At 39.1% G+C, this 20,361-nt stretch overlaps 1 protein-coding gene across 4 annotated transcripts in view; it reads left to right on the plus strand.

The window, feature by feature from the left end:
* Positions 1 to 20,361, plus strand: part of tenm3 (teneurin transmembrane protein 3) — a 123,492-nt gene that overhangs the window by 62,190 nt on the left and 40,941 nt on the right. For all 4 annotated transcript variants that reach the window (XM_016232249.1, XM_016232263.1, XM_016232257.1 and 1 more), the window contains 5 exons: positions 1,826 to 2,042; positions 7,070 to 7,189; positions 12,772 to 13,033; positions 16,257 to 16,524; positions 20,164 to 20,307. In XM_016232249.1, coding sequence (XP_016087735.1) covers positions 1,826 to 2,042; positions 7,070 to 7,189; positions 12,772 to 13,033; positions 16,257 to 16,524; positions 20,164 to 20,307 — 1,011 coding nt within the window. The remainder of the gene's footprint in view (positions 1 to 1,825; positions 2,043 to 7,069; positions 7,190 to 12,771; positions 13,034 to 16,256; positions 16,525 to 20,163; positions 20,308 to 20,361) is intronic.

Consider the following 20,361-nt stretch of genomic DNA (forward strand, 5'->3'; position numbering starts at 1 on the left):
ATACAGGAATGCTACTGTAATGGAAATCACAACATGGGCGAATCAAAATTTGAAGTTCTTTTTGGAAAACTGGGATGCCATGTCATCCGGACTAAAGAGGACAAGGACAACCCAAGTTGTTATCAGCGCTCGGTTCAGAAGCCTGCATCTCTGATGGTATGGGGTTGCATGAGTGCGTGTGGCATGGGCAGCTTACACATTTGGAAAGGCACCATCAATGCTGAAAGGTGTATCCAAGTTCTAGAACAACATATGCTCCCATCCAGACGTTGTCTCTTTCAGGGAAGACCTTGCATTTTCCAACATGACAATGCCAGACTACATACTGCATCAATTACAACATCATGGCTGCGTATAAGAAGGATCCGGGTACTGTAATGGCCAGCCTGCAGTCCAGATCTTTCACCCATAGAAAACATTTGGCGCATCATAAAGAGGAAGATGCGACAAAGAAGACCTAAGACAAGAGCAACTAGAAGCCTGTATTAGACAAGAATGGGACAACATTCCTATTCCTAAACTTGAGCAACTTGTCTCCTCAGTCCCCAAACATTTGCAGACTGTTATAAAAAGAAGAGGGGATGCCACACAGTGGTAAACATGGCCTTGTCCCAACTTTTTTGAGATGTGTTGATGCCATGAAATTTAAAATCAACTTATTTTTCCCTTAAAATGATACATTTTCTCAGTTTAAACATTTGATATGTTATCTATGTTGTATTCTGAAAAAAATATTGAAATTTGAAACTTCCACATCATTGCATTCTGTTTTTATTCACAATTTGTACAGTGTCCCAACTTTTTTGGAATCGGGTTTGTATTTGAGGAGATTATTTTTCTAGTTGGAGATAATGCGGTCTGTAACATCATAAATCTGAAGGATTTACAGTCCTCTGGAAGCCTGACAAGAGGCTTTGAAGTTTTTCCAAAGCGGAAAGAAAAATATACAGTAAGGTTATGATATATTCTCAGTCGTACAGTAATCGTGCCAGGTATTGCAGATTTCTTTGAATTTGGCTTCCTTTGACTGGAGGTACTGTAAAAAGATGAGAACATAAAGGTCTTTATATAAACAAACATAAAAAATGAATCAATTTCTCCTTAAATACAAATGCATGTCCAAAGATCCCATTACGTGACCTCTGTTTTGTGTGACCTGAGCAAGCTATGTTAACAGATTCTGCGCTCTCTGGAGATATTTTTTCATGTGCGTGTTGACTTTGGCCATAGTGGACCGGATTTAAAGCAGTGTGAGAGTTACGAGAGGTCCAGATCTCACATGAAGTTGCATGGTGCTTTTGGCAGGTGGTGCCGGGACACGCGTAAGGCAAAACAAACAGTCAGACACTCTGTCTCGATCTCACCAGAGCAGTGTCAGCTCAGGGTGCAGTAAAAAAAGAATTGGTCTCATACTGATTAGCGCAACAAAAGCACGTGTTTGCGTGTGTGTGTGTTTGCACATGTGTTCTTTTACAACTCCCCTGTGACAGTGTGCCAGATGTACACTGGGCTTTTTATAAACTAGCTGAGACGGATGGCAGAGGTTTATGGCACTTACCTGCGGGAGATCAGATCGCATTTCCACACAAAGCATTAACCAGGTGTTTACTGATAGAGGTGAGAGAGTGAGGCTTGACAATGTGAAAGAAGCAAGAGAGGATATTGCAGTCACGTCTTTGACCCTAAAGGTGAGAGAACAAATGAAGCATAGACCCAAAAGACGTTTTACTTCTCTCACACTATAAGTGGTGAGACAGGACACAGGATATACTATAAGTCTCTTTAACACATAGCACCTCATATTTTTGATGTGCATTGTGTGCAGATGGCCTGGTGGACTGTATGGATCCGGACTGCTGCCTGCAGAGCTCGTGTCAGACTCAGCCCTTCTGCCGCGGCTCTCCTGACCCCATCGACATCATCAGCCAGAACCAACCCGCAAGCCCACAGCAAGCCGCCCAGTCGTTCTATCAGCAAATCAGCTTCCTCATTGGCCCAGAGAGCACGCATGTCATTAACGGAGACAACCCCTTTAACAGAAGGTAGGACTGTGTGCTGTGTCTGCTGCAATGAGCAAATTAAACCTCAAATAGTGAGTGTATCAGTGCTTAACAATAAGAATGCCCCAGAGGCCCAGGTTTTATCAGGCAAGTGATGAACTTCATCTTACATTGATCATGTAAACGTATTTAATACCAGTCCACTGGGTTTTTTGTGATGTATTGAATGTTATTGTGCAGAGTTCAAAAAGTCAATGAAGTAATCCATCTAGATGACAGATTACAAGAATCATTGTGATTCTTCTTAGATCAGTTGGAATAGAAGAAGATTATAAACAAATCAGTCATGGTTCACACCATATGCCGTTTCATTTCCAGCAAAAGTTTAATATAGCTGTCATAAAATCCCAAATAGGAGGTTTTGTTTATTTTAGAAATGATATACACTGCCGTTCAAAAGTTTGGATTTTTAATGTTTTTAGTGGAGTCTCGTGCTCATCAAGGCTGTATTTATTTGATCAAAAATACTGAAAAAGCTGTAATATTGTGAGATATTATTTCAATTTCTAATATTGGTTTTCTGTTTTAATATACGAGATGTTATATTTATATATTAAGTATATTTACATATAATATAAAATATAAGAATATGAATATATAAATGTATAAACGTGTAAATATTTTCAATATATATATACTGTATGTGTATATTTATATATACATAATAAATATACACAGTACACATACATATATAATGTAAACAAAAACTTTTGTTTTGGATGCGATTAATTGCAATTAATCGTTTGACAGCACTAATTTAAAAATATGTTTATAAGATTAAAATATATATTTATAGATATTTTATATATATATATATATATATTATTTTATTATTATTATTTTTTTTTTATATATATAAAATCATATAGCTATTTTTTTTTTTAACCATATTTGTGTTAAGGCCAGTGGAAACTTTGGCAGAGCAAATGAAGATCTGATCTACTGACCTGACTGGCCTAGCTGAAACTTAAATAAATATATATGTTTTTTAAATACTGAAGAGCAGCACTTGTTCATGACAGCTTGGGATGTAAATTTTATGGATCGCACATGTCTAATTATTTCATTAGGTTAGCCAATCAATTGTAGTTAATGTCAGATGATAAGCATATTCTGCTTTCCAGAGACCATATTACCACCATTTAAAAAAAAGACTCCCCACAATTGCTCCTAACAGCCCTCTTAAAAACTTCATACAGTTGCCATGGAAACAGATGTGCTGACAAAACCTCATAAGAACCGTGTGACCCGGGTTACAGAGAAAAAGATTTTCTGAAGTTGCATTAAAGTGTAATTTACAAATTATGCGCCTCGATTTGCATTGTGTATGTGAGAGCACCATAACAGTTATTGGAAAGAGATGTTAGATCTGATAATAGCCCGCTTGAATAAGCAGTGCTATTAATTATGTTGTCACATCCAGAGCGTGGGTTGGTCCGAAGTATCTTCTCTCTGTTTGCTTGAATGGATATAATCATTTCTTAGTTATCATGGTCAGCTGCCTTCATGGCTCCGTTTACCTTGCTCTTTCCTTTTGCTCTGTCAATTAAGCACCTGTTGCTATTTCAAGTCCCTCTTTGCTTTATTGTGCTTTTAACTTAATTTCCTTTTTATTGTGTCTGACGAATATTCAATGAGTGAGTAAACTAATATCTATGGAAACCTGGAATTAAAAACACAAAGGAGGTTGACTGATCACACTACAAATGCTCACAGTCATGTTTCAATTTGACTGATACGTGATAATAATGCAATAACGATCAGTTTGTTTATCTCTTCCCCTGCCTCCTATGCACAACTCAATGCACATTGAAGTTAGCTTGATTACTCTCAAAAATTGCTTGGCAACTGTGATTTGGTCATGACAGATAACACGATTAGCTACAACAAAGAGTTTAATAGGCCCAATGCCGGTGCCCCATATGTGAGGACATTAAACCTTTAAGTACCTCTGTGGCAAGATAAAGACTGATCTGATAAAGGGAGGTAGACTAATGTGATTTAAAAATAAATGCACAAACCCACGCGGGGCACATCTGCACTGAATAGTTCGTTTGGCAGCCATCAAATGTAATGCAAACCATGTGTGCTAGACTCCCTCATCCTCCCAGCTCATGATAAAATAGAATAATCGCTCGCTAAATAATGTAAATGTTTGAGTAAACATTACAGGCTCTGGTTTTTATATTTTTTTGTATTTTTGTATATTTTAAAGTTAAGTTTCATTTGTAGGTTTTTATCCTGGACTGAAAACGACAGATGGTGATAAAAGGACACGGCACAGATATATATATTTTGGCTGACTGAAAAAAGGCCGATATTGTGAATCTGGTTATATACGTATATCTCCACATTCTGCCTTCTGGGTCAAACCGGTTTCAAAGAAAATCCTGCTAAGAAACAGTTGCTGTTTGTGTGTTTCCTCAGGGTAACTACCTATTGATTCGCAGCATAAACATTGTAAAACAACACGCCACTGGAGCAAAAGTGCCAGCTCCTCAATTTTCCAGAATTAAGTATCTGTCACATACCCTGTATATCCCAGCAGCCTCTCTCCAGATGTTTCTTCTATGTCATCTTTAGCCGTCCGTTCACTTGAACGCCTGGCTCAGCAAACCCCTGCCTGTGTACATGAAAATGTCTTGTTTTCATTTTGCTACATGCATCCCAGCACTAAGGGGCCTTTTAAGCAGATTAAGCTTCTGCGTGGTGCATGTTGGCAAAATGGAAGGTGTTTTAAGCAGCGAGGGTTGGATGGAAAACAACTGGAGCATTGAGAGGGTCAGCGGTCCGGAGAAGAGCGCATCTGTGTGATCCCTTTAAGAATGAAGTGAATAACCTTGGTAGATGTCCACCTGGATCCAGCCGTAATCCTTGTGATGGCAACATCGTGAAGGTTATTCTTAGAGAGAGGAAAGGGCAGAAAGGGAAAGCTTTCAGAGGCTGTGTATGATCTTTAAAAAATAGGTTGTAAAATTGGTTGTGTATTTGAAATATATCAAGTTATTGTTTTTGGGTTTTTTTCAGTTTAATTAATCGGAGTGTCTATTTACACTAAGTGCAAATAGCCGCCTTGTTGGCAGAGGCTATTTATACTAGCTTTACCCACAAACGTTTGATAGGGATGGTCAACACTATAAATTATGGCAGGCAACCAGCAGCTTCAGTAGCATAGATGGTAAAGCGCGTTCCATAGTCTTTTTGACGCGATCGACCTGGGTTCGAATCCGCCTTTTACCCAACTTTTTTTTCTCCCTTTTCAAATATCATATCACATCGGAAAGGCATTTATTTTCAATAAAAATTAAGGAAATAATCAAAAGGTTGAAAATAAAGTATCGGGTAGGGTTAGGAAAGGTATAGGGAGGGCTTTATTGTCCCAATAAGGTGGCAACCATTTAATAATTTGAATTAAAATTATAATTTACACTCAATACGTTATTACTGCATACTGTTTTATAATGTACTATAATACTGAGGTGCAGATAATTGCCACTATTTGCGATAAGTAGTATAAATAGCAGAAAATCCTGCTATTTTAACGTAGTGTAAATAGAATCCATTGCTATTTGCACTTAATGTAAATAGCATCTATCGCTAAGAAAATATGCTATTTTCACTTAGTGTAAATAGCATCTATTGCTATATGCACTTAGTGTAAATAGCCTCTGTCGCTATTTACACAGTGCGAATAGCCGCTGCCTTATTTAATGGTTATGTATTTATATATTTCACTTATTTTTTGTTGTATCTATTATCTATATCTGTAGTTTTTTTGTTTTTGTTTTAGTTGACAAAAATATTGTTTTTTCCTTTTTGCTTTTATCTTCATAGCAGTGAGTAAGCGATATTAACCTTGGTTTTGTGGTCAGGGTGCCCTCAGAGCATGAGGAAGACAAGCAGAGCGAGTAGCGAGTGTGACGTGTGGTGTTCAGGGCAAACGAGACAGAAATACAGCGCTTAGGAGGGTGAATTACAGCATGCTTTTAGGACACTCAGGCTGTGGCAGCTAACACTAGACACTATTGTTTTATTATCTCACACAAAGCAAATGGGATTTCTGAGTTACGGTCACATCATGAGAAACGGCAGCTTATTTATGGAATGTTTACCTGTGCGTGTGACCCTAGGGACATTTCCACACTTCATTTATCCCAGCTCCAAGTGAGGGGTGACGCCACACTTTGATTCTCTGCTGCACTGCTGATTAGGCACCCAGAAAAACAGTAATGACCTGAAAAAATCCGCCAATAATTAGAGCGAGGTGTCCTCAACACTGCGGTGAAGCCACTTTCTGCCCAAAACAACCCAAGCTCTAATTCTCTTTGTGGCTTTGTTATTTTGTTAGGACTGTCAGTTTATTTTTTTTAAATGTAATTGAATTAGGTATGCCAATTAATATTAAATTAATTGAAATTGATTTAATATATGAATATTTGCTAAATATTTGCATATATTTTTAATATATGAATATATCCCGTGACCCCTTCGTTCGGTTCAGTTCTGTTGCACCCTTTGCTTTTGTTTTGTTTAGTTTTTTGTGTGTGTGATTTGAAAGAGAAGCGCTTATTCAAAAAAAGTAATTGACAATGCAGGATTTCTAAGTATTTTAGCTATTTATTCCCCTGTGGGAAAGTTACAGTTCTTCAAACAAAAGCTTTGCCCACATCGATCCTTATGAAGCTCCTTGGAAGAGAATCTGCCTTGGGAATTGAGGACATAAGAATCCCACTGGAGCCTTTAGGGGACTGAATTATGACTGTCTATAGAGACGGGGGCACAAGAGTCACATAAATAAGCATAGAGTGAGTGTGTGTGTGTGTGTGTGTGTGTGTGTGTGCATGTGAGAGAGACAGACTTTGTGTGCTTTCTAGTTATTTACAGTGGATTAGACATTTTAAAGCTTAGGGAATCCATGTTCAGTCATGCTGTAAATCATATTAATAGTGTGTGTGTGTGTGTGTGTGTGTGTGTGGGTTTCTTACCAACCATGTGTGTTTGTTTTGCAGCCTGGTGTCCATTATCAGAGGGCAGGTGCTCACTGCAGATGGTACGCCCCTGATTGGAGTCAACGTGTCCTTTGTGCACTACCCAGACCACGGATTCACCATCACACGGCAGGATGGCATGTAGGTTGAAAACATAAGCGGACACACATACTATACACAATTCCATTGTGTTTCTGTCCTTGAATGACTGAATGTCATAATACAGCACAGAGTACAGATGTCACCAAAACCATCTGTTTAGTTATGTTTAGTATTTATGCATAAAACATACATAAATATGTGAAAACTTTGATTGAATACACAACCTCTTATGGCTCCACAACCGTTTGTGTGTGCGTGCATGTGTTTTATAGCGTGCTGTCTTATCTACCAAGATCATCTCATGAAAATGTCAGGCATTGCTTCAGGAAGCAGTGCTTTAGCAAACGGCCTGTTTAAAATGCATTGGATTTACAAGAGTGGAATCAATCAGCCAATGGGCCGCACTCTCCCATACTGTTAAACCATTCCCAGTATTATTAAGGAGCAGCAGCACCGCAATCATGAAGGCCTCACAACTGTAACCAGCAAGATCTTTAAGCAGACATCTTTGTTCAAGGAGAGTGGACTGTTAGGACCTGCCATCATGTACTGTCATGTGTCAGTGCTGAATGGCTGAAAGGCAGCAATCAAGCAGAGAGGAAATTAAATAAGGTTTGCAATTGAATTGAATTCAGTGTAATTAAAGATAGAATCACTGAAGAGGTGTTTTAGGTGCAGCTGGGGGACTGAATGGGGTCAGTTCAAGTCTTTAAAGGAACAGCTGAATGAAAAATGAAAATTCTGTCATTATTAACTCACCAGCATGTCGGTCCTAACTGGTATGACTTACTTTCTTCTGTGGCACACAAAAGGTATCATTGACGTCAGACATGATGCAACACATCAGAAGGTGCCATATTTGATTTGAGCGTTACATTTTTAGTGCAGACTTAAATTTCGATTCTGTTTATCACAAAAATCTATGATAGCTTCAGAAGATTTGAAATGCAGCTCACAAGACTGCTTTATAGTACTTCTGTGTCATTTTGAAACCAGTGTTATTTTAACGTTATTTATATTTTATATTATAATTATTTTTTAAATGTTTTTGTCATTTTAATTTTTTATAATTCTCCATGTATTTAATTTATATATATATATATAAATTTAATTTAATATTTTCAATTAACAAAAACTATTTTAAGTTTTAGTTAACAATAACAACACTGCTTTGCCCTGTTTACACCTGGTATTAAGATTTCTATTCTTTCTCTTCTCTTCTTCCAATAATTCTCTTCTGTCCACTTTCGACCACTTGTGACCTGATTTCTTTTGAGGGGAGAGTCTTTATATATATATATATATATCAGTGGCGAGCTGTGACCTTTTTAACCGGTTATGCTGATTGATAAGATTAAGACATAACCCCCCTTAAAATTTTCCAAGTAAAACCCGCCAAAAAACATTAAAATGAAATGTACAATTTTATATAGCCCACTTTTTTATAAAGATTTTTTTTATTTATTTACCAGTTAGGCATGTTGACAGTAACGTATATCTTCAACATACGTTGTCTATGACCAAAAATGTAAGAAGATATGTTTTCAGTGGACTTTTATAATTTGCTTTGCTTGAGAAAACATAAAAATATAGTTACAATGTTTTTTTCTTGTGATTTAGTCGAGTTGGTTTTGCATCAAACACAATATGATTTTCGGCAAGAGATCTGACAGCAACAGCGCATTTTTCCGCTTGGGAGAGCGCTTCGTGGACAGCTTACCTCGCGCATGAAATCAGCCGCATGCGAGCAAACCAATGAGAACGCGCTACAATCCTGGAGAGTCATAGCAATAGAGCAGAGACAAGAAAGCTGCGGAGAATCCACTCGCCCGGAAGCATCCGTAACTGACGTAGATTTACAGAAAATTTCTGCAGTTTGGCAAATAAATCATTTTACATACTTATTCCTAACTCTTTAAGCTTTAAGTTACATTTCAAATGACAAGGGATCAACTTACACATGTTTATATAAATTATTCTGTGAACTTATTCTCTCAAATGGCCTGGGTATGCGGAGCTTTCACAGCTTATATGGACAGCACGCCACTGATATATATATATATATGAGCCAAATGCTCTGGGGTTTTTTTTGTCCGTTTGTTTGTTTGTTCTTTTTTTCCCCCACAAAGCTATTTCTAAAACATTTACTGCATGGATAAGAGAGAGAAAAAACATTAGTCACCTATAAGTTGTCTGCAAATCCTTTCAATTTTACTGGTAATCAGAACAGAGTAAGATATAAATCAGAAAATATAAGTAGCTATAAAATCATAATACAATATTATATATACAATTATAAAATAAAACGAATTATAATGACATTTGTTATAAACAACATAGGCTTATAAACATCTAGCAATGCTGTAAATGATGTTGTGTGAGTGCGAGAATCTCCGGTGCAGTTTGGTCATAAAGACAATTTGAAACTGTAAAGGTTTCAGAATAAGAAACAAAACTGTGCCTTTGTTAAATCAAGAAAACAAAGAGGATGCGTTTTCAGCTGTCTCTGTTTCCTTCTGGTATGGCCATAAAAATGAAATTAAACAGGCTTGTTTTTTCTTTTTCTTTTTGATCCTTTTGTTTTGTTAACTTGTTAATTATTCACTGAAGCACATTTATTTTATTCCTATTGTAGGATATCAGACCGAATCAGACAATGTAAGATTTGATAAAGAACAGTCAAATTCCACGGAGGCCCAAGACACCGGATGTCATAAATCAGATCCTGGCTCCACAAACCTGAACCAACCAGCAGCTTTGAGTAGCTCACAGCATTTAAACAAAAGAACACTTATTGACAATTCCAAGGAGATTGTCAATTTTGGGGCAAGTAATTAAGATTAATGGTCAAAAGAGATGCACGGCGTGACCATCACATGGTAACCAGTGATAGCAATCACAAGCTCTTTGGATTGACTCCCCCACTTAGGAGACAAAGAATAAACAGATTCCTTACAGACATTTTAACCTCTGGTCTTCACAGAATATGTCCTCATCCACAGAAAGCTAGAGAAACTGCCTTTCCATGTAAATATGCATCTAAATGACACTAAAAGGACTTTTAAACTAATTATTTCCTCACTTTCTCTCTTTCTGCAACTTGTGTGAATGCGTGTGTTCATGTGTTAGATTAGTTTATATGTCTTAGATTTATCCAATAAAGCCTTATTTATATTGAAAAGAGAAGTATCTCGTGTTTTATGCTCACAAGTTAATGTCTTAAACTGCCGATCTTGTTACTGTGCTAATTAATAGTGTTTTCACTATATTTTGGATATAAATATCCATTGCAGAATTTATGTCGTACGGCTCGTTCACTGAATCGCTGGCCGTCTCAGTGATCAGCCGTAAAACAGTGATTCTGTCCAAATTCCCTTACATATTATTGGTGGAGTTCCCTTTAAAATCTTAAATGATTCCCTTTGAGCTAAATTGACCTGTTTCCCTTACACTATCATATGCCATTTTATTATGTTTATCTCTGTTTTCTCCTGTTGTTTTTGCGCATACAAAACTAAACCACTGAAAAGAAAAACATATATTTTTAAAGAGTCACAAATACCTGTATTCAGCATTGTTCACTTGTGATCAGATAGACCAAAAAACACATCTTAATACCAGGTGTAAGCAGGGCCTTTGGAACCGTTCTCATTCACTTTCATTATCTGGAAAAGAGTGGCCAGGATATTCTTGAAAAATTCTCTTTTATGTTTTACAGAACAACAAACATCTTAATGGCTTGAAATTACATACAGGTCCATCTCAATAAATTAGAATGTCATGGACAAGTTCATTTATTTCAGTAATTCAACTCAAATTGTGAAACTTGTGTATTAAATAAATTCAGTGCACACAGACTGAAGTAGTTTAAGTCTTTGGTTCTTTTAATTGTGATGATTTTGGCTCACATTTAACAAAAACCCACCAATTCATCTCAACAAATTAGAATACTTCATAACACCAATAAAAAAAAACATTTTTAGTGAATTGTTGGCCTTCTGGAAAGTATGTTCATTTACTGTACATGTACTCAATACTTGGTAGGGGCTCCTTTTGCTTTAATTACTGCCTCAATTCGGCGTGGCATGGAGGTGATCAGTTTGTGGCACTGCTGAGGTGGTATGGAAGCCCAGGTTTCTTTGACAGTGGCCTTCAGCTCATCTACATTTTTTTTTCCGTCCATTCAACTTTCTGTTAACATGCTTGGATACAGCACTCTGTGAACAGCCAGCTTCTTTGGCAATGAATGTTTGTGGCTTACCCTCCTTGTGAAGGGTGTCAATGATTGTCTTCTGGACAACTGTCAGATCAGCAGTCTTCCCCATGATTGTGTAGCCTAGTGAACCAAACTGAGAGACCATTTTGAAGGCTCAGGAAACCTTTGCAGGTGTTTTGAGTTGATTAGCTGATTGGCATGTCACCATATTCTAATTTGTTGAGATAGTGAATTGGTGGGTTTTCGTTAAATGTGAGCCAAAATCATCACAATTAAAAGAACCAAAGACTTAAACTACTTCAGTCTGTGTGCACTGAATTTATTTAATACACGAGTTTCACAATTTGAGTTGAATTACTGAAATAAATGAACTTTTCCACAACATTCTAATTTATTGAGATGCACGTGTAGTTAATTTTGGAGTGATTTTTATTTTTTCTACCGTTGTTTTCTTTTAAGTGAGAAAGAGAGCACATGAGCACACGTAGGACTGAGGAGAGAGAAGTTTGACCCTGACAGTGCATCACAGAGATAGATGGAGAAAGGAGTCAGAAAGAGGCTGCCAGAGAGATATGTTTAATAGAAAACGTGATGATAGAAGTGCTTGGACTGGAGGGAGGAGACCCAGACTGAAAGAGAGAGAGTGTGGGGGGAGGCTATAGATAGGGGCAGTGTGTCCGAGATTAGCCCACTCAGCCAGCTGGTGCAGCACTTGAACACCACAGCAGGGCAGACCGTAAAATGGCAGTGGATAATCATGCCCACACCTCTTCCACATCCACTTACTCTAACAGCTGCGTAGCTGGTACTCTGATTCCCTGTTGGAGACCAATCACCAGCAGCCTCTCCTTCAGAGCTGCTTTTGTGTCTGTGTATGTGTGCACACGTGAGCGAATTCTTACGCTTCTACATGCATATTTTCTGCCCTATCTTGCTTTCCCCCCTGCAGCCTTTGCAAAATATCGGAATATAGGACAGTACGCTCAGTTCCTGACTCATTTCCTTTCTAATAAGTCTCTCATGGCAACAGAGGGAGAGAGAGAGTTGAGGGAGATTTTTAGCTTTTACACAAATGCAATGATAAAAAGGCTAAGCCACATTATCATGCATTTTTCACCGTGGCAATGTCCTGTGTCAGGAAGGAAAGGGCCTTCTTAGAAACACTTGGCTCAGAGGAGACCTGCAAGAGACAATTAAACCAGGTCTAGCCATCAGCTCTCATGTCTAATTCATCTCAGTTACTCACTCTATCACCTCCGCAGTACATTACCTGCATATTATGCATACCTAATGAGGACCGTATGACAGTTCTAAGTTGTTTTTTTATGTGCATATGAATTTGTGTAAACTTTTGTACAAAATAAATACTGGAATTTATAAGTACACTCCTGTTTCATCTTTGCAGGTTTGACATTCTGGCCAATGGTGGAGCATCACTGACATTGAGCTTCGAGCGGGCACCGTTTCTCACGCAATTCCGTACAGTATGGATCCCGTGGAATGTCTTCTATGTAATGGACATGCTGGTTATGAAGAAAGAGGAAAACGACATCCCCAGCTGCGACCTGAGTGGCTTCATTCGACCCAGCCCTCTCATCGTGGCCACACCACTTTCCACCTTCTTCCGATCCTCACCCGAGAATGGCCCCATCATTCCAGAGACACAGGTAAGGCTCAGTTTGACTCCTTAAGCCCAGGTGCATATGAGATTTCAAAATTACAAGCCACAATGTAGGTGATGCAGATCCCTAAAACTAAAACAGTCCAGATTTTTTCTTCCCACCAAAGTGCTAATTCACCATTGTAAATGGAACAGTTGGTCAGCTGGACACTGAATATTCATTTATTTACATGCACAGAAGAGGGTATCATACGGCAGCAGCCAGTATGAATATGCAATGAGTCTAGATGTGCTCTGCACACTGTTCAGTCAGTCACAAAAGAAGGAGGCTTTGAGAACAGTGATGGTGCTAAGAAAACGTGAGGAAACAGTCTGTTCTTTGCCTTCAACCTGCACCCAGCATGCAGTACATGCAGTACAGGAAAAAGAGTTTTGAATTTATTGTGGTGCTGGCAAGAGCTAGAAATCACTACAGCCTTCAGCGAAACCCCACATATTGAGGAGATATTGGTCAGCATTTTATATCCTTTTGCACACCCTCCTTTTGTTCCTTTTATAGTGCAAATCTGCACACGCTATCCCCTACATAATCTGTTAAAATGATTCAAGCCTCTTGCTGCCTGTCTGTAAAAATGAAAACTGGACCCACAACAGAGCAAATAAATCACTGGGTCTTTGGGGAGATAAATATAAAAGCATGCTTAGTTTGTGTCGTGCACAAAACAATTTTAAGGTCTTAAAGGAATAGTTCACTCAAAAATGAAAATTCCTCTATTATTCTCACCGTCTTGTTCAAAACCCATGTGACTTTCATTATTTGTGAATCACAAGAGTTATATTAAAAAAAGATCTTGGCCACTCTTTTAAATATAATGAAAATAAATTAGAGTTAGGCATGTTTAATTTGTAAATGAGTCAATCTTACTCCTTTTAATGAATCGAATGAATGATTCACTCATGCGGTCAACAACAGATGAGCAGTAACGACTTAAATAGCTTTCGTATGGCTTTCGTAAATGACAGAATTCAAATTTTTGAGGGAACTGATTATTTAAAGCTAACTGTTATGATAAAAAGAAAGGCAAAATAAAAGTCGAGATTGAATTCCTCAGTCACGTTTTTCTGTGCCACGTGAAGTGAGTGCTGTTGTTGATTGAGAGGTTCCCAAAACTTGGCTCTGTCCTGTCTGTAATTTCTCTTCCACCCTACCTTGTGTCCAGATGTGTTTTTGATCCCTTCCTCTATAACCCAGCTTTTCCATTCTTACCTTTCTGTGGCATGTGGCGGGGGGAACATCCCCTGTAATGCGAGCACTCAGGGCCAACACATATGCTGTCTTACGAGTTTGCTCTGAGACATGAAGGAGAAAAATTGTTTCCTTATTGTCGGCAGCATATGTAACAGGCCACACTACTGTTCCCATGTTTCTCCTCGGTCCCAACAGGGGCGTCTGTCCCCTCTGTGGAACCCCACTCATCAAAGTAGATGGGCCCTGATTTGAATTACAGCGTGCTTTGAGAGGAACTCTAAACAGGGGTAATCAGACCCAACCAAGTTAGCATTTAATATAGGGCTTTTGGACCTCAGCTGTAATGGCCTTCAAGGTCTTTTTTTACCCAGAGCGTCACACATAAATGGCAAACAGACATCCGTCAGACCCCCTCATCCAGCACTCGTAACGCTTAGCGGCCGTGACACCGAACGGGCAGGCATATTGCTTCCACTTGGCCGTCATGCAGGCCTGGAAAAAATGTTATTTGGCTGGAGGAGAACGGCATGTTTTCACATCCAGAGAAAACCTCCATGCGACAGTGGAAAATCAGATGAGACATTTAGTGAATGAAAGATATATATATGATTTCCCATCATGCTTTGCGTGTTTGCTTCAATAACTACTATGTCCTTTAAAGCATAACACCTCTAAATGTAATGAGAGCGCATTGATTCGGCTTTTCGCAGAAACACTAGTGAAAAAATGCTTGATGATAAAACTCAATCTGGTCTTTATTACTGTTTATTTAATGGGCTGTATCAAATGAACTTTCAAAGCCTTTTTCATCTTCCCTTTCATTTGGCAAATGAGAAAATATTTTGCTTTAATGCAGCCATATGCACTTATGGCCCTTGCCCCCGTGGCTAAGAATAACACGGCTGCACATGTAGAGACACAGCAGTGCATGCGGTGCCATTTATTAAGCGCTTATAGCAGGCGGCGTAAAGCATGTTATTAGCTCAGACTCTGTAATCAAAGTTCACAGAGGGGAGGCCAGGTGCATAGCATGAATGCATTGTGGCTTATAGACGCCCTTAAGTAAAGCTATGAGCGTAGGGTTTGCACAAACACATGCGGGATGGCATCAGCTAGTGTAAGGGAGGCAGCGTTAGCTCTTCAAATTGATCAAGTTAAAACCACCAAAACTTCATCTTAACTGGCTGTCCTTTTATTTTATCTCCCACTTATTATTAGTTTCCTGTTTATATCCTGTTTATAGCATATCAAAGGTTCTCCCAAAGCCATCTAACCCCCTCTACTGATCCCTGGCAAAGGGCTGCGGCATCCAAACCAAAAAAAAAAGAGAAGAAAAGAAATTCCCTCTGGCTCCCTTTGTCCTCTGTGTTAGAGAAAAGCAAATGTCCCCTCCCAGTAGGACACTTGACAATGCCATGAGCTGGAAGACAGGGGGATTACAGTCTTTCCACAGTGACTCGACTGGCTTTTCATTAAGCACTTGAGGAGAAAGCTGTGATGCAGAATCTCTCTGTTGATCCAAGCTGCTCCTCATCTCTTGTGCTCCTTTTGTGCATCTCAAAGAGGGAGAGAAATTAGCACTAATGCTCTGAACTTTGGTAACTCCTCACCAGGGGCACCTTTAAATGCTGCTAACTGCACGCTTGTGTTTCATCCGGCACGACGGGCCAGCTGTCTGAAAGTCTGAAATCAATCCAGTTTGAACTCTTCTACTGCAAATTGTGGTCCACACTGCTCTGTCTGTTGACTATTTCTCGTGGTTGAGCATGTGGAATGCGGCACAGTAATAGACTCCGACAGTGATGCAAATATCACTCCCGTGAAAATCTCTCTCATTAGATCCAAGATGTCAAGTAAATGGCGGTCAGAGCAAACATAGGCACAGATGTGCTTTAATCCTGCGGAGAGAAAAATCGGAGGCCTCATCCTCGGCTCTAATGCTTCTTCCAGATGCTCCCGAATCACTCCTTCTCTCCCCCATCTTTATTTATCTTCACCTCTTTCTTTCTTTGATGTGCAGGTTCTTCAGGAGGAGACGGCGATTCCGGGTAGCGACCTAAACCTGATGTATCTGAGTTCACGGGCGGCTGGCTACCGGCCAGTGCTCAAGGTGACCATGACCCAAGCCACCATCCCCTTTAACCTCATGAAGGTGCATCTGATGGTGGCAGTGGTGGGACGCCTCTTTCAGAAGTGGTTCCCCGCAGAACCCAACCTGTCCTACACCTTCATCTGGGACAAAACGGATGCATACAACCAAAGAGTCTACGGCCTGTCAGAGGCTGTGGGTGAGTAAACACAGAGATCAGATCACAGTTTTGTTTTTGTTTTTTTTTACTTCTCAATACTGAAAGCACAATTAAATGTGAAAAGTTTTTCACTTTCATCCAATTATATTTTTTCGTAAGATTCTGTTAATTGAGTGTTAATTGATGCAGCATCACACCTCTGCTGAAAAACTTTCCAAAAAAGCCTCACAATTAATAGCATTTTCTACGTCTTTACTAATAGTTCATATTAAATCAGCTGGTGTTGTTGAGCTTATAAACAACCACCTCACTATCACATACTGTTTTTCTAGATGCACAGAGTCGAGGAATAATATAATTACCCTCTGTAGAAAGCCTGAATTTGTTACATGCAAGAATGTAAATGTGCTTAATGGCCTGTGCCACTGTGACAACTGCATTATGGGATGTCTCCTTAAATATACCTATGCAAATAAGAACTGTAAATGGAAAACAAAGCAGTTATGATTAAGGCCAACAATAGCACAGGAAGCAAGATTTTTTCACAGTGGCATTTTTAATGCTGACTGTATTCTGTAGCTTGTATGATTACCCATCAGCAAAACCACAGAGAACAACATGCCTCTTTATGTTCTGAAGAAGGTCAAGGCGAATCTCTGGCTTTGTTTTTCACTTAAGCCTTGAGAAAGACGGCCAGCTGCTGATGACAGTGCCTCAGTTTATTTTCAGCTGATGATGTGGCAGGCAGTAGGCCAGACTAAACAAGACATGCTTTTCAGCGCCTTACATAAACTCACAAGATATTGAACCACAAAAGACATGTTTTTTCACAAAATCAGGAGTGCATTCTTCCTTTACAAAGTGAACTGTGCAGTCCCTCCAGGATTTCGCGGGACGTTTTTCTGATTTTTGCTGCCTAAAATTGCTGATTTTGCTGCGGCTTTTCTCAAAATTTGCGGGTGATATTTGCGCCATTTCTTATTGTTTTGCAGTGAAAATATACCACAGACAACATTCTTCTAACATTGTTAAGACTTTTCTGACTTCAAGAACCATTGTAGGGCTCCAGACTAACATTTGAGGACACCAGTACCAGTGCCATTAAATTCTACAGAAGGTGGCACCAGCACCTGACAGTAAAGCACTCACCCTAATCGCACATGTACATCTCAGAGATGTCTATTTGATTTCTGCATTTACATATGCAAGATTTTTTTAGAGTGTTTGCTCATCTGCAATATGTCTCTAAGATGTTTCCTGTAAGATGTCAAATAGACATTTATTAGAATGCATGTAAAACTGCTTCAGAGACGTTTATCAGCTTACACAGCAGATGTTTCCCAGATCTATAGCAGACCTCTTACAGATGTACTTGTGTTGGTTGGGTAGTTGAGATGCAGATAAAATTAACTTTTACTGTCATTCATAATGTCTAAATATAATTTAATCAATACGAAAAATATATATTAGGGAGTGGAAATGGCTAATAAGCCTATAAGTACTTCTCTGCAGCCATCTACTAATGGTAATTTAATGTCTTTATTTTTAAATAGGATGAACAAATAGTCATCACACTAAAAACTTTTAAATTCGTTAATACTTAAAGGAGACATATTATGCCCCTTTTTACAATATGTAATATGAATCTCTGGTGTCCCCAGAATGCATCTGTGAAGTTTCAGCTCAAAATACCCCACAGATAATTTATTATATCATTAGAAGTGGAAGCATAAACACATTGTTTTTCGTGCCTGGCTCTTTAAATGCAAATGACCTACTGCTCCCCACCCCCTTTTCCAGAATAGAGCTGCACCATTACAGCTCATACCTGCTAAAAACGTCTGTTTTGGTTCTGATTATCATGTTTATCGCGCTGAAATCATGCGTTTTAAACCATATTAGTTTAAACTTCTGATATACGGTTACATCCGAAGCACACAGACAGAAAGCGGCTGTCACAGGCATGTGATTACTAAACTAAGTTCTCTTTCACACACAAGTTTATGTCGGTTATGTCTGTGAAGGCACACAGCTGGGAAATAAATCGCTTGGGAAATAAATCGCTTGTTTATTTTATATCTGTGTGGTAGCAGCAATATACAGTAAATAAATCAATAAATCCTCTGCTCTCTTGTCTCCTCTGAGGCTGGGACTCTAAAGTGTTCTGTGCTCGTCTGTGCAGCCAAAGACAGAACAGTTAGCTGTTTTGCTCAAACTTTCGCCATGGCATTAGAGCTGGTACACTGTTGTCGCTTGCGAAATCAAAATGACGGCACTGTGGGTGGAAACTTACAGATAAAGGGGAGGTAATATTATAATGAGATCCCTTTGCAACGTCGCTAGGGGAGCGAAATCAGATACGCTCGTTTTTTCAGACGCTTGCAGAAAAAGGCTTACCGAAACAAAGCTACTGGGTTAATCTTTTTCACGTTTCCTTGGTTGATAGATGCACCGGAGACCTGATTATAGCACTTAAAACCTGGAAAAGTTAGATTTTCATGATATGTCATCCTTAAAGCTTTGAAGTGCTGGGAAAAGTTGTGTGTGGCATTTAAAATCACTCGAAAACATTAGATCATTTCTGCCACAAGTTGCTCCTGTAGTTTTACTATGTTAAATCCATGGCGAATGGTGGTGATTTGTGTTTATTGAACAATGTTTTTCCTGGTTTCCACATCAGTGGTGTTTGTTCTGATATCTGTAGCTTTAACAGAATTCTGCGCCGAATTTGAATGCTTCTCACAAGATTTCACAGAGATGTTATTGTTTCTGCGGCGAATTCGACTGCTTTCTTCACTGTATCTCCCAGCGCTGTGTATAACAGTGTTGCGTGATCGAGATCAGCTCCGGCCTGCGGCTCCGGCCCGAGGCTCTGTGCTGCGTAGCCCAAACGAGAAGCGCAGATTTGTTCCGTTTTCGGTTCGTTTGTCCAATGTAGCTCTAAATCGGTCATGATGAGAACGCATGGCTGTTCATTACATTTTTGGAACTGAAAAACAACCTTTCTTTGACTGAATGCGCTTTGCGATGACGTCACGAGATGCGTCTAAGCCCAAAATCTGCAGAAAATCTGCGGCAATTCCAAAAATTTGTGAGCTCTTGTGGAGTTTGCTTGATTTTGCGATAAATTCAGCTATCGCAGAATTGCAAAATCCTGGAGGGACTGACTGTGTAAAATTGTAAACAGGTTAGCTAGGTCTCATGAATATTGACTGGCTTTCACCTTCTCATCAGGCTTTGCTTTGCCAATTGCATTAAGCAGGTAATTTTTTACCCAACGAATAGCAGTGCACTTATTGATTCTCTCTGGGGGACATAAGGTCGCTTTCTTAATATGATCGGCTGAAAACAGTTATAAATTTAAAACTATTTGCACCTGGTGAAGCACAGATCTGTTATGAGATTTACCGAAGTTATGATAGAGACACTGCAGTGTTCAGGCAGGCTACAGTAAAGATGAATTGATATTGTGTAGGACATCTGATTAGGCCCTGGGAACGAGTGCGGTTTATCAGCCCAATGTTTATATGATGATTTATCTGCATGCCTCTTAATGTGGTGTTTAGACTTAGTCTGTATTGATTACTTTCTCAAGCAGTTCTCAAGAAGTCTGTATTTGATAGGATGTTTATAAGATGTATTTGCATACATGAATAACACCAATCTGTCTCTCTCCAGTGTCTGTGGGATTCGAGTATGAGTCCTGTTTGGATCTGATCTTGTGGGAGAAAAGAACAGCCATCCTCCAAGGTTACGAACTCGACGCCTCAAACATGGGAGGATGGACCCTAGACAAACACCACATTTTAGATGTTCAGAATGGTAAGCGCACCTCTGACTTCTCTAATGAATAACACAAAAATAATGCACTCCTAC

This window comes from Sinocyclocheilus grahami, unplaced genomic scaffold (assembly GCF_001515645.1).
Source record: "Sinocyclocheilus grahami isolate Dianchi unplaced genomic scaffold, SAMN03320097.WGS_v1.1 scaffold17.1, whole genome shotgun sequence".
NCBI lineage: Eukaryota > Metazoa > Chordata > Actinopteri > Cypriniformes > Cyprinidae > Sinocyclocheilus > Sinocyclocheilus grahami.